The sequence below is a fragment of the Narcine bancroftii genome, chromosome 2 (assembly GCF_036971445.1).
Source record: "Narcine bancroftii isolate sNarBan1 chromosome 2, sNarBan1.hap1, whole genome shotgun sequence".
NCBI classification, from domain to species: Eukaryota; Metazoa; Chordata; class Chondrichthyes; order Torpediniformes; family Narcinidae; genus Narcine; species Narcine bancroftii.
This window is the reverse complement of record NC_091470.1, coordinates 147,095,755-147,110,949: the sequence shown is the minus strand read 5'-3', so window position 1 is coordinate 147,110,949 and position 15,195 is coordinate 147,095,755. Positions and strand designations below refer to the sequence as shown.

The 15,195-nt window shown below is 38.6% G+C and overlaps 1 protein-coding gene across 3 annotated transcripts in view; it reads right to left on the bottom strand.

Moving 5' to 3' along the window:
* Positions 1-15,195, bottom strand: part of pex14 (peroxisomal biogenesis factor 14) — a 213,854-nt gene that overhangs the window by 15,152 nt on the left and 183,507 nt on the right. For all 3 annotated transcript variants that reach the window (XM_069918487.1, XM_069918489.1, XM_069918488.1), the window contains one exon: positions 4,648-4,745. In XM_069918487.1, coding sequence (XP_069774588.1) covers positions 4,648-4,745 — 98 coding nt within the window. The remainder of the gene's footprint in view (positions 1-4,647; positions 4,746-15,195) is intronic.

Here is a 15,195-nt window from a genome sequence, read left to right as displayed (position 1 = left end):
GGGGCATATCCATGCAAGGTAGAGAAAAAACCTCTCCAAAGAGAAAGAGTAGCATCTTTGAAGGGTATTTGCCTGAAACACATTAACATCTGGAAGAGTGAAATGCAAAAGTATAATATATTTATTCAGATTCTCAAATCTTTGGTATCACCTTTTACTTCTCACACAAGCTGAGAAGAAATGCACAGATCCGCAGGCGATGGCAACACATCAGAGAGAATACTTGATGTTTTCTGATGATTTAAAAAAAATAAAGAAGAGCACTTTAATTTTATTACATGCCAGACTTGAGGCTCTGAAGTTGTTTGAGTACCGTACAAGTAAATTGCAGAAGGCAGATGCTAATCAACATCATTTTTCTAACATGATTTTGTCCCAAAGATCACTGGTTCCCATTTCTTTTTCATAAGGATTCCATTGAACAACACAAAACTTGCTTGAGCTATATTTATCAGATTTTTTTTAATAAAAAGGGCATTTCTAACCCCGAGCTGTTGGCAAGCGATTCTATTTAGATACAGGTCAGGCTGCTAGCTTTAATACCCAATACTTTTTGTCAAAAAGTTGATTCTTTAGAATTTCTTCACAAAAGAGAAATGTCACAAGCTGCTTCACAGAATAGTAAACTGACAAGAACTAATATTGAGTGATGGCAAAAGGACAACTCAAGTTGGCTTTATTTGTCGTTCATACCACGGTAAAGACAAGATAGCATTTCTCCAGGACCACGGAGGAAATAGAAGTTAAAATAGGTTAAAATATTATGACATTTACATTCAAAGTCCACGGTACATTATCCACAAATGTTCTAGGAATTCAGGAGCCTGATGGCTTGAGGGAAAAAACTGTTGCCCAATCTGGACGCAAGGGCCAGATGGCAGAAAGGAGAAAAGTTTACATGAGGGGTGTGTGGAGTCCTTCCCAGTGTTCATTGCTTTCTGCGTGCATTGTGTGCTGAAGATGTCCTTCATGGTAGGAAGAGATCCCCCAATGATTTTTCCCGCTGACTTCACTATCCTCTGCAGGTCTTACAATCTGAGTTAGTACAGCTTCCAAACCAGGCAGTGATGCAATTGCACAGGATGCTCTCTGTACATCATCTGTAGAATGAAGTGAGGACGGAGGGGAGGAGATGGAAGCAGAGGCACTGCTGGGCTTTCTTGGCTATGGAGCTGGTGTTAAGGGACCAGGTGCACTCCAAGGAATATGATGCTCCTGACAACCTCAACAGTGGAGCTGTCAATGGTCACTGGAGTGTGGTCCCCCTGGGCCCTCCTGAAGTTGAAAATCATCTCTTTTGCTTTATTAACGCTCAGATACAGGTTGTTGACTCTGCACCAGTCTGTTAATGACTGCACCTCATCTCTGAACACTGACATCATTCCTACTGATCAGGCCCACCACAGTGAACGTGATGATGTGGTTCGGGCTGTGTTTTGCTGCACGGTCATGAGTCAACAGAGTGAACAGCTGTGGACTAAGAACACAGTCCTGGTGGGGTGGGGGGGTGGGGGGGGGGGGGGGTGCTGTGCTGTATCGATCCAGAGTGCCTGAGGTCTCTGTGACACGAAGTCAAGGAGTGCCTGGAATTGAGGTTTGTTTAAAGGAGAATCTTAAACAGGGAAGAGAAGTGAAACAAATGTTTTAGTAAGGGAGTTTCAGAGCTTAGAGCCTCAAGTGGATGAAGGGAGTGAAGAGAAATGCAGAATTCCGAGGACATGGAAGGATTGGAACACAAGGCTGGGAAATTTGGTTCTGCTTTTCAAATTGGGTGATTTTTGAAGGATAGAGCACCACAGCTCATCAGGAGATCAGAGGAGTCTGAAATAGGGCTGCATCACTGACAGACAGAGACAGAACTAAAGCTGCATTTATACGACTTGTATGCATTCGAGTTTATTTATGTATTGTGGTGGCCATTAATTGAAGACTCCATGTCTTTTCACAGCATCATTTTGTTTGAAAAATATAAAAGCAAAAAAATGTAATCCACTGCTAAGATCACTGAAAAATTAGAAGAAAATTGTTTATGCTTCCCATTATGATGCAAATCAGAAACAAAATTCCACAATGAATAATTTGCGTTAGATCAGTGCAGCAATGTTTGACACCCAACATCATTTAAAAGGCACACTTATTTTTCTTATGTTAACAAAGCTTCCAAGTCGGGAGAAAATTTGCAAAGTTGGCCCATAATTATGATTGTTATTTCTTGTCCTAAATGCAGCATAAACACAGCTAGACATGAAATATGGAAAAGCCGACTACTTTATTGACCTCCTTTCCAACATAGACTGAATGAATTTGCCTCATCATGCATATCCACCCACCCCTAAGGGGCTGCAAGGGAGTAAAACATTAGAGATAGTTGGATTCCAGAGAGGAGGTGGCACTGACGGAGCTGTGGTAACTGCTGTGCTGCCACTGGAGAGCAAGGAGCCGAGACGCAGCACTCCCCTGCGGGGTCCAACCGCCATCAGATCCATACATGCTTTAAATGGCCTGTAAATGGAGTCGACGATGGTTTTCTTTAAAATCCCACTACCGCGGGGTCTACTCCCAAGATGGCGGTGCCTATGATGGGCAGCAGCCACGAGGGGTTGCAGACTTCGGGAAAGTGGAGGACTGGAGCAGGAGATCAGAGCCCACCCTCTACTTGAGAAGGAGAAGCAGAGGAGATGACCCACGGTGGCAGATCTATGAGGGGTTCTGCGGTTGAAGAACCACACAGGCAGTGAGCTGTCAGTGACTCAAGGCAAGGAACCCGTGCAAACTGCAGGCTGCTGGAGAATGCGGTCGAGGAATTTGCACTGGGCTGCAGACTGGCTCAAATCTAACTGAAGGGGTACCAGGTTTGGAACTGGAGCTCGGGCTGCTGGTGGTTTGATATGGATTCTGTGTGGCTGCAGAGACTGGGGGAGCACTGGAAACGAATCCACGGACACTCAAAGTCTCTCAGGGCAATTCTCCTTTGCTTCTCTTTCTCTGTCTGCTATAGAGGTGCTTCAGGCAATTTCTGCCGATGGCAAATCTGTCTGTCTTATAGCAGACAAAAGGCAATTTCATGTAACAGGACACTCTTTATTACATGAAAATAAATTGAAACATGAATCTTGTATAGTATTAGCTATATCAAAGCCTTCCTGTCAACTAGTCAATCGCAAAAATTAGAACCAGGAGTATGTATGCAATTGGCTGGAGACCCAGTTTGACCAATATCTGGATTAAACCTGTTACTTGGATTTTACCATGTGGCTTCTGTGAATTTTTTAATTCAATATGGTGCTTTAGAACAGCTCCAAGCTTCAAAGTGGTGCATGGATAGCACTCAAAAATAAGCTTCTCATTGTATCTTAGTGAAAATAAACTAAACTCTGAAACTCGGGCCCCTGAAGCCTGCCTTGCCATTTAGTGTGATGCATCTGATCTCTGCTGGCCTCCACTACTCTTCTGTGCCACTTCCCCAGAACCGTCAATTCCTTGTCCTAGTCCCACTAACCTGCACCCAATTCATACATCTACCCTTTAAATACATCAAATGATCGGTCCTCCTCCACCCTCAGGGGCAGAGTATTTCAGAGATTCACCACTGTCTGAGAAATAAAAATACATATGCTCATCTACGGCTGGTGTCAATCTGCCATGCTTATAATTTGAAGCAATTATTGCAGTCAGTAATATAATTAGTACAATCCAAGGCCCCGTAGCAACATTGATGCATGTGGTCTGGGATTAAGATACTGAAAATACATGCAAATTGCAGTAACGTTGCCCTTTAGGACGGGTTTCACTGTAACCAGTCACTATTTCGGAGGGTCTTTCCTGAAACCAACACACTAACGTTATCGTGAAGCGCATCAGCGTCCCTAATTTCTCAGGAGTTTGCAGAGGTTTGGTATGACATCAAAAACCGTGGCAAGCTTCGACAGATGAGTAGTGGAAAGTGCACTGACCGACTGCATCACGGCCTGATAAGGGTGCACTTCTGAGTGGAAAACCCTGCAAAAAGTAGCGGACACAGCCCAGGACGTCACCAGCAAAATCCTCCCACTATCAAGAAAATCTACTTGGAATGCTGCAAACTGGAAAGAGGTAGAGGTGCCATAAGATTTTTACCAGCATAGTCAGTTTGGGGTGGCACGGTTAGTGTAGCAGTTAGTGCAATGCTGTTACAGCGCTAGTGACTGGGGTTCGAATCTGGCGCTGTCTGTCAGGAGTTTGTACGTTCTCCCCGTGTCTGCATGAGTTTCCTCCCACTGTTCAAAACGTACCGCAGGGTGGAGGTCAATTGGGTGTAACTGGGCGCATGGGACAAAAGGGTCTGTTACCGTGCTGTATGTCTAAATTTTAAAACAAACCCAATTAGAGACTCGTTTAAAGATTCTTACTTTGCACATGATTTATTATTGAATATTTATTTTCTGTATTGCTCAGTTTGTTTCCACTGCCTTCTTGTTTAAATTTTTCTCTTTAGTTTACGTATCCTTTCTCGAGTACACTATTTTTGCACTACAATAAATAGAAATTCTGCTTGGCTCGCAGGAAAGAGAATCCCAGGGTTGTATGTGATGTCATGTACTCTGACAATATATCTGAACTTTGAACCCAAGTTTTGAGCATAGTTAGGCTAAGCAATGTAGTGTTTACCTTGGTACTAGACAGTTCTTGGGAGAGCTCCTGCAACCTCTCGTGCTGCCGATCCAGAAGATCCTGCACTGTCAAAAGATTTGTTTGCAGTTGTGCCACTGTGCAAGAAAAGAAAATTAAGTTATTTGATATTCACAGTGATTATAATCATGCTATGCAAGATTTCCATTTTTCAACTGCAAAGTGCAATCCTTTTTCTGCATCACTTCACAGATGTGACCATCAGTTCAAAAGGCACCCTTTCCTCCTTGCCAAGATTTGGTTTTGTCTTCAAACAAATTCAGGCAGAACTAAATTGAAATGAGACTCCAACAAATAGTAATAGGGTTCACACGATCAAAACTAAAGCACCATAAAAATTTTGAGGTATCTCTCTTCAAAGACATTCGTTAACAGTGGGTTAACAAATCAGGCTCCATTGCTGTTGGCCAACATTCGAACAAAGAAATGCTCACCCAAAATTGTCATCAAAACTATTTAAGAAACTGAATCATTTATTAGCATGTTAAAATATTAAAGGTGTTAAACCTTAATTCTGGGGTCGAGTGTGATATACAAAATGTGCTGGAGAAACTCACCAGGTCAAGCATCGTCCAAAGGAAGTAAAGGGTATGCCTTGCTGAAGGACTCGGGCCCAAAACGCTGTTTCCTCTGGATGCTGCGCGATCTGCTGGTTCCTCCAGCAGATTTGTGAATTGCAAAATATTGAAGGCATTTGTTCCCTACAGACCTGGTGAAGTTGGTGGAGATTTTCTTTGCAACATGGGGTTCATCAGGAACAGAATACACGGTACTACAGTCACAATTTTCTTACTTTAACTGGATTCAAATTCTATCCTTGTGCAGAACAACTATCTGGGCGACTATTCCACTGCCATCACTAAAACATTGCAATAAAATAATTGTTATTATCGTCCTTAATTTTTATAACAGTGTATTTTCCCAGTCACGTCAATGACTTGGTGGGGGGGGTGGGGGAAATCACATCAATGACTTTATTGGCTGCAAAAAAAAAACCCCAAAGTCCTTGAGGGTAAAATGTAAAATGATCACTGCAAGATTAATGAGAACTGAGAAATATAATAATTACATTTCACTGTAATGCCAGAAAAATAAAATGCAGCTGAACTGTCAATCATTCAAACCCACATTTGATCTATAAACAGAAATAACATTTGATTTGGATTTAAATCTCAATCCTTTTTTGTGTTTTCCAATAAAAGAAGCACAAGTGTAACTCAAGAGTTTAGTTGAAACCAGCTCATTTTTAATTACAATATTTTGTCACAATATTTAGCTCTTTAAGATCTTTTCAAGGTATCAAATGAAATGGTCACCAAGATACAAATTAGCAAAAGGAGAATTAAATAAAGCTCCTAAACAATGTAAATTAGTTTGCACTTTAACTTTGATCTTACACTTATTTAAATATCTGGTATAGATTCTTTTCAAGCTTTATGAAGCATTAAATTTGTATTTGCATTAGATTGTTAATCAAATAATCAAGCACACCAAACATTCTGAATGAATATACTGGAAAATCCAATGCAGAAAATAATTGTGTCACCTCCAAATGTCCATAAGCCATTTGCAGGTGATACACTTACGCAGCAGCTGTGGAGATGCTGCTTCACAGCTCCAGCAATCCTGGTTCATTTCTGACCTCAGGTGCCTCCTGTGCAGAGATTGTATGATCTCCCTGTGACTACATGGATTTCTCTCGAGTGTTAGTTTCCTCCCATATCCAAAAGGTGCGCAAATTTCTAAGTCAACGAGTCACTATACCTGCTCCTGGAGTGAAGGGCGTTGACTGGGTTGTGGGGAGAATAAAATGGAATTATTGTAGGATTTGTGCTGACAGGAGTTTGATGGTTTACATGAGCCCAAGGGCCTGCTTCCGGGCAGAATAATTCTGACTCTATGCAAATATTTCTAGAAAATGAATAAAACAGAATTTTTCATAAATTTTCCTTTAATCTTAGCTAGTCGTGGACAGAATGATGCTTCAGTTAAAGTCTGTCCCTGTTAATTATGAATCTGCATTAAAGTTGATGCAAATAGACTTTTTTTTAACAGCTCATAAAAGGCCCATATGAAAAAAGCTCGTCAAACAAGTAGTTGGATGATGAGATCTCCACATGAGATGCACATTAGATGTCACCAACTGGTATCTAATTGAGTGATATCACTTACTAACTATTAAATGTAAATAAACAGAGCTACATTCATTTAACGAAGGAATGATACTTCAAAAATGTTTGGTGATGAATACAGTGCATTACTCCTTTGCATAAACAGCAAGAAAATTATATTGACAGTTGCAGGATATTTAAACTAAACTGCACTCTTGATATTTATTTTGTTGCTTATAAAGCTGTACTAATAAATGCATAGTCTAGATGAGAAAACACACAAGACCACTAGCAGGGAAATGTTGGGAGTTATCTGGATTATTGCACAATGTTTCACCCAACACTTTGTCACAAAATAGGATTAATGACATTTGACGCATGTTAGATGATGAACATTTTGGACTATGAAATATGGTAAAAATCACTAGCAGGGAATGGAACAAAATGTGCCACATTTTCCCTCTCCTAACTACAAAGTCAAGCAGTATGATCCAAAATATCATGAAACCTTAAATGTTTAAGGTTTAAAGTCATTAAGGTGAGGGATTAAACTGGTTCTGATGTAATAAATGGCAGTTAGATTATATTATCTGAGCATATGCAGTTTTTTTTCTACTTTAAGATTAGTTTATTTTGGATTTACTGAAATCTTCTTTCATGACTGCCTGGTGTCTCCACAATGCTGCACCTTGAAGTCAGTAGACATGGTTATGTGTCAACTAACAACTTGTTAGAGAAACTTTGCAGGTTGAGCAGCATCATTGGGGGGAGGGGGGGGGGTTGTGGGGGGAAGTAATTGTCAACATCCAGGTTAAACTCTTCAAGGATAATCTTGATACATGGTTTCAATCCAAAACATTGACTATTCCCTTCTCCACCACTGATACCAGCTGAGTTCCACCGAAAGGTTGTTTTTTGGTTGCAGATTCCGGCATCTGGATTTGCAGCCTCTTGTGCTTAAGGTTTCGTGTCAGTTCAATATACCGTGAATTTACATCTGCTAAAACAAGTGAGGCAACGAAGGAGAGAGGGAGAACATTTCTCAAAAAGTGAGGCAAGTACAGGAACTGTATTCCACACCATTTACTAAACCAATTCTCCCTTCACAAAAATGCCAGGAAGGTGACGGAAAGAGGAAGAACAAAAAAAGTGTAGAGGGATGGAAAAGGTACAAGAACAAAGATAGAGAATAGAAGCCAAAAATATTTTTGGTAATTTAGTCGAAACTTATCAACTGTCATAATTCCAAGTTCCAATGTAATCACCCAAGATATTTTGTTTATAAAAAACATATGTTGGGGGTTTACTTTGAGGCCGACAGCATTAAAATGACATTGAATACCTTATTCCTCTGGTAATTAGGTCATTAATCACAAATATGTGGAGTGTTGCCACTATTTTTGTTTTTCACTTGATTCTTCCATTTTGAAATGAGAGGAGGTTATGCATGATATTATACAGTTAGTATACTTTTTTTATAGTTAGAGCTGCAAAATTAGTATTTAAAAATGAAGGAACACATGAAAGTGCCCTCTTCAGCATCTGGCAATTTGATGATAGCTGCTCACTTGCCACAGCCTACTAAGGGACAGATAAGATAAAGGCAGGAGAGTGCTTTCCAGAGATTGATGAGATGAGAACTATGGGACACGGCCTTAAGAGTCAGGGGAGTAAATTTAGGATGGATACGAGGAGGAAATGCTTTTCCCAGAAGTAGGGAATCTATGGAATTCTTTGACCAAGGAAGCAGGAGAAGCTCCCTTTTAAATATATTTAAGAGACAGATTTTTGCATAAATCTGAATTTATTGTTATGAACAAGTCATAAAATTCAGTGTTTTGCGACAGCATCATAGTACAGACATTCATATTCTAACCATCTTACAACATTAATGTAAAAAATAAAAATATTAATGCCCAAAAAGTAAGGCAGATCAGTGATTCTTCAGGAATCTGATGGCAGCGGGGAAGAAGCTGTCTGTGTATCGCTGAGTGCTCATCTTTAGGTTCCTGCACCTTTTTCCCCAATGGAGAAGAAATGAAGGGGAAAAGGCAGATCGGTGGAAGGTGGAAATGACGGATCAGCCGTGATCATACTGAATGGCAGACCAGGCTTGACAGCCCAGATAGCCAACTCCTGCTCCTATTTAGACTTTAGGCAAACAACACGATACCAATAACCCTGAGCATAAAGCTCTGCAAACGTTAGTGGGCACAGCCCAGGACATCACGGATAAAACCTTCCCCACCATCGAGTACATCTATGTCGGAGAGCAGCAGCAATCATCAAGGATCAACACCACCCAGCACATGCTCTGTTCTTGCTGCCACCATCAGGAAAGAGGTATTGGTGCCACAAGACTTGCACCAGCAGGTTCAGGAACAGCTGCTACTCCTCCACCATCAGACTCAACAACAAACTCAATCAGGCACTCATTTAAGGATTTTTATACTTTATTGATTTTTTTTACTCCCTATTGCACAGTCATTTTATATCTTTATTAGTTTATTTGTGTACTAGGAGTCTTTTATTTTGCACTGTCAACAACTGGTAATTCTGCCTTGCCCACAGGAAAAGGAATCTCAGGATTGTATGTGATGTCATGTATGTTCTCTGACAATAAATCTGAAATCTTGTGCCGTTGGGTGCTCGCCTTCAGGCTCCTGTACTTCCTTCCTAATGGCAGCAGTGTGAAGAGGGCATGGCCTGGGTGGTGAGGGTTGTTGAGGATAGGGGATGCTTTTTTAAGATGCCACCTCTTCATAAATTAGATAGCTGAAGTTTGAAAGTCATTATTCATTATTTTTGTTGACATAATATGCAAAGGGTTTATCAGATAAATGATGGACTAATGTTTATAATAGAGTTAGCAATGGGTTAATTGCTAGTTCAAAGGAGGAACTTTCAGCAATTAAATATGCATATATATTTTTTGCATAGGAGCATCAACTTCCTTCAAATGCTATCTTCTGCCTGCATGGACCCACTTCTCACCCAATCCTTTTGATCACACAAGGACAAATGGTTCAAATCAAGCAATATCAACAGGCTTTTTGACTGCAATAAGAAAATGACTTAAAATTTTTGGTAAATTCCAGGGACTAATCATTAAAAGTAACAAAATTGCACAGTATTGTGTCACCCGCTCAGTGAGTCATCACTTAAAATTCCCCTCTTGCATTATAAAAATGCTTATTCTCATTCACTGCTATTGAAACCATTGCCAAATAACTCCACGGAACTTCAGTTTTAGTAAGCTCTCCAAGTATCTGAGGTCTGATTAATCAAAACAAGAATTGAATAGAAATTCTCATTTCCTTCATTAGATTTAACTCTTCATCTCAGGGGTCTTGTATAAAATCCATTTGACGTTTACTACACCACAGTATTTGGAAGACAAATATTCTCGTCTGAGCTAGCATCTGTTACCAATTTCCACGCAGAGCAAGATGAAAGATATTTTTAAACCTGTAACATACCAAAACAGAATACCTAAACTTAATTTTTCTCATAGGCACCTCGTGTTTAACAGGATGAAATTATCTCAAATATCAGCCTGGATTCATTATTAAGATCCTGAATGTGGCTGCAAGCTTTCAAACCTGCCAGTGATGCTGTGAAATCACCTTGGTTATACTGAGGGGTAGCTTCATAAACAGGAAGGAAAAGAAACCCTCAAAATTGCATAAAATGAAACCAACATAATCACAGTATCAAAACACTATGGTTCTCCATCTGGCTTCCACTAAATTGTTTGAATTTCCCTTTCTAAAATTAACCTCTTTTATTCACGTTCAGGCATTGAAGGGGCACAAAAATAAAAACCCCAGAAGTAATAAAGGAATAATTTAATGCAGATTTGTACCCCTATTCAAATGATTCTTTCTACTATTTGAAAGTACAGAAGATAACAGAATCCTGACAGTTGAGGTGCAACTTCAATTTTGTACTCTAGGATTTACACCAGTGAGCTTGGCACTCATCTATCTGGAACTGGAATGGAAGTAACACCTCAAAGAGCTGGGCTTGGTTCATGTCCTAGAATGTTAATTGTCTATCTGATCTGCTCCCTGATCTGCTCCTGAACTTAGATATCAAGAGGGACATTTGACATGGAACAGGGTGCAGAAGATCAAAAATTTATGCAAGATATTTTTTTGAAGATAGCAGACACGCAAGGGAACATACTAATAGGAGGGGATTTTAACCTTAATTTGGATTCAAACATGGATAAAACTGGGAAAAAAGTTAACAGAAAGAACAAAGTAACTAAATTTATAATCAAATCGATGCAAGAAATGCAACTTTTGGATATATGGAGGAAACAACTCCCAAAGGAAAAGGAATATTCATATTATTCAGGTAGACATAAAACATACTCAAGAATAGACCTATTCCTGTTATCAGCTCGCATGCAAGACAGAGTTAGGAAAACAGAATATAAAGCTAGAATATTATTGGACCACTCACCCTGATATTGACAATAGAGTTAGAGGACATCCCTCCAAGAATGCATAGATGGAGATTAAACTCCATGCTACTTAAAAGGCAGGATTTTAGAGAATTCATTGAACGACAAATTAAAATGTACTTTGAAATAAATACGGAATCAGTGAAAGAAGTTTATACTATGGGACGCAATGAAAGCGTTCATTAGAGGGCAAATAATAAGTTATGTAACCAAGATGAAGAAGGACTACAATCAGGAAACAGAACAGTTGGAAAGGGAAATAGCAAATATAGAAAAAGAATTAGCAATGAAGGAAGACACAACTAAAAGAAGAGAATTGGCAGATAAAAAAATAAAATATGAAACACTACAAACATATAAGGTGGAGAAGAACATAATGAAGACAAAACAGAAATATTATGAACTAGGAGAAAAAACGCACAAAATTCTAGCGTGGCAGCTTAAGCCAGAACAAACTAAGAGAATGGTATTGGCATCAAGGAAAAAAGACAAGCAAATCACATATAATCCAACGGAGATTAATGAAAACTTCAGAGAATTCTACGAACAATTATATCAAACTGAAAACGAAGGGAAAGAAGACAAAATAGATGAATTTTTAACTAAAATTGAACTACCGAAATTACAAACAGAGGAACAAAATAAATTAACAGAACCATTTGAAATAGTAGAAATACAAGAGATAATAAAAAAACTACCGAATAATAAAACACCAGGAGAGGATAGATTCCCAACAGAATTCTATAAAACATTTAAAGATTTATTAATTCCTCCCCTCCTGGAAGTAATCAACCAGATTGATAAAACACAAAGCTTACCAGATTCATGCAAAACAGCAATAATTACAGTAATACCAAAGACAGGGAAAGATCCATCGCACCAGCGTCATATAGACCAATATCTTTACTTAACACAGATTATAAGATAATAGCTAAACTATTAGCAAACAGATTAGCCGACTATGTACCAAAAATAGTAAATCTAGACCAAACTGGATTTATTAAAAAAAGACGAACAACAGACAATATCTGTAAATTTATTAACTTAATTCATGCAATAGAAGGAAATAAAGCTCCAACAGTAGCTTTATTCAATGATAATCAAAAAATTTGTCACAAACATGTATATTAAACTACAAGAAAAGGAGAATGAGGAAACAAATGGTAAAACTAAACAAAAATGGGAACAAGATCTAAACATAAAGATAAAGAAGGAAACATGGGAGAAGTTATGCTCAGGAACTATGAGAAATACAATAAATACGAAGTTACGTATGATACAATATAACTGGATACACAGGCTATATATTACACCTCAAAAGTTAAATAAATGGGACCCAACAGTATCTGACAGATGTTTTCGCTGTAAAAAGGAAATGGGAACAACAATTCATGCAATTTGGACATGTGAGAAAGTGGAAAAATTTTGGGAAGATCTAAACCAGATATTAAATAAAATCACAAAAAGCAATATACCAAAAAACCCAGAGATCTTCCTCCTAAGTAACATAAAAAACAAAGAATTTGGACTTGATTTGGATGGTGCACAAAAAAGATTTGTTATGATAGCCCTAGCTGTAGCAAAAAAATGTATTATGTCAGCCTGGAAATTAGAAGATAACTTGAGAATACAACAATGGTATATAGAAATGAATAAATGTATTCCATTAGAAAAAATAACATATAATTTAAGAAATAACATTACAATATTTGAACAAATATGGGAGCCATACATGAAACATAATAGAGAAAACCTACCGGGGAGATCTACCACCTAAAATGACAGAAGGAGAAGAGAATGAAAAGAACTGACTCAGTGGAATTTCTTGTTTATTTTTATTGAGTGACAACATTGTTTGACGGGTTTAATGTATCTTATTTTCTGAACTTTAAATAAATGGGAGGGGAGGTAGGGAGGGAGGGAGGGGAGGAGGGGAGGAGGGAAGGGGGGGAGAAAACGACACTGTATATATTCAAGAAGGAAAATGTATGTATCTTGATCAATATGGTTTATAGTGTGAAAAATAAAAAAATTTAAAAAAAAAGAACAGGGTGCAGATACAGCACTGAAATAAATCTCTAGCAACAGGAACTTACGGTGGCAAGATCATATAGTACAATACCTGTACTTTGAATTTAAAATTCTTCATGTTTAACAGCTTTAGGAGTGGCCACATCTCCATTCTGTCCGTGCTGGCAATTTGTTCAAAGCAAAGCTAATTAATTCTGCAGTATGGCTACCGTCACTTGTCATATTTCAAACAAAACTATGTCAATTTTATCTGCTTTTGTCAATTAATCCCGACTAAGTGAAATAGACTACCTTCAGACACACCTCCAAAACAGTAAAAACTATCAGCCATTTCTGGCCCACTGAAATAATTCTAGCACCAATCAGTTTTTAAAAATCAAATTTTACTCACTGAACGTGGTTTGGAAAGACAAAGTACAACTTTAAAACAGTATGCCAAAGTTTAGGAAGCCTGAACATGGGAGTTGCACTAGAATATTGTGAATGATATTTATTTAAGAGAAGATTTATTTTGCAGATTTGCTTTAAGGCACCACCCCCAATGGCAAGAACACGGAAGGCAAACCCCATTAAGAGCGGCATGGTTCACGTAGATATTGTTATAAGCCCAGAGGACTCCAAAACCCAGCGGTAATAGAAATTCACCAAGACAATGGTTACTTAAACAAAAGTTGCTTTTAATTTTCTTTAAACATAATAACAGGATCAATCTTTAACTTATTACTATTAACTTAATCTAACTTAACCCTATTCTAATTCTAAGCACACGTGTATGTAATGTGCATATGTTCAGGAAAGTTCTCTGTTTCACTGTTCACTTTTCACTTCTCCACGTTCACCGTTATCAGACAATTATTATATTGTGCACACAATTTAACATTTATGAATCTTCACTAGGCTTTGGTGTTTAAAGTTAAGTGGTTACCGCTCAGGAAGGTTCTTGTTGGTTTCAGAGAGATATTTGTTGCTCGTTGGACACACACATTCTGATTTCCTCCAATCAGTCACTTCAGTGTCCTTCTGAAGAAACTTGCCCCATCATGGGTTTTCCAGGTCACCACAGAGTTCCTTTTATTTCAGGAGAAACACTCTAGCCAGCCATTTCCTCTTGTAAGGACTACAAGGGTTTTGAACAGGCTGAACTCAGAACTCACAACCTGTCTTCAAAATAGGGTTTTTCAACAAGCCTGTCAGCTTGCCATTTTGCAGCCTCAACTGTAGAACTGACTTCCATCTCTCTCTCCCAAAAGAGAAATCACCTGTTTGCTTTTCCTCTCTCTGCTTGTAAAAACCATACAATTTCTGACAGGGCTCCAAACCCAATCTTTGAAAGATCTTATCAGCCTCTCTGAGCCTGGACTTTATTGCCTATACACAATAGATCAGTATTCTTCATTGTCTCTGCAAAACCAACTGGAGCCTCAACGTCTAGCTTCAGCAAAGCTCTTGCATTTTAAATGAGACGTCTTTTGTGATGTGTTACTCTGTTTGTGAAGTATAACCTACACTAAACCCCCACAATCTCTTTTAAAGACATATTTTATCCATAACTATCCTAACATACCCCATAACAATATGAAAGCACCAGCGAATTGGGTTCAAATCTGCTGCTGTGTGAAAGGAGTTTGAACATTCTCTCATTGTCTGCGTGGGCTTCCTCCAGGTGCTCCAGATTTTTCCCACGATCCAAGGATGTATGGAATTTGGAAGTTAATTGGTTGCATGGGTGAAAGGGATTTTTATCATGCTTATCTCTAAATTAAAATTAAAAAGTGTTATCAAATTCTGGTCACCTATTAAGTGGATGCAGGGAGACTGTAAACAGGTTTGTGATATAAATATATGTAAAGTCTTGGATTCCAGTTACATTCTCACTAAAGCAGCGCAGGTGGCGTAGACAGAAGTAAAACTTGA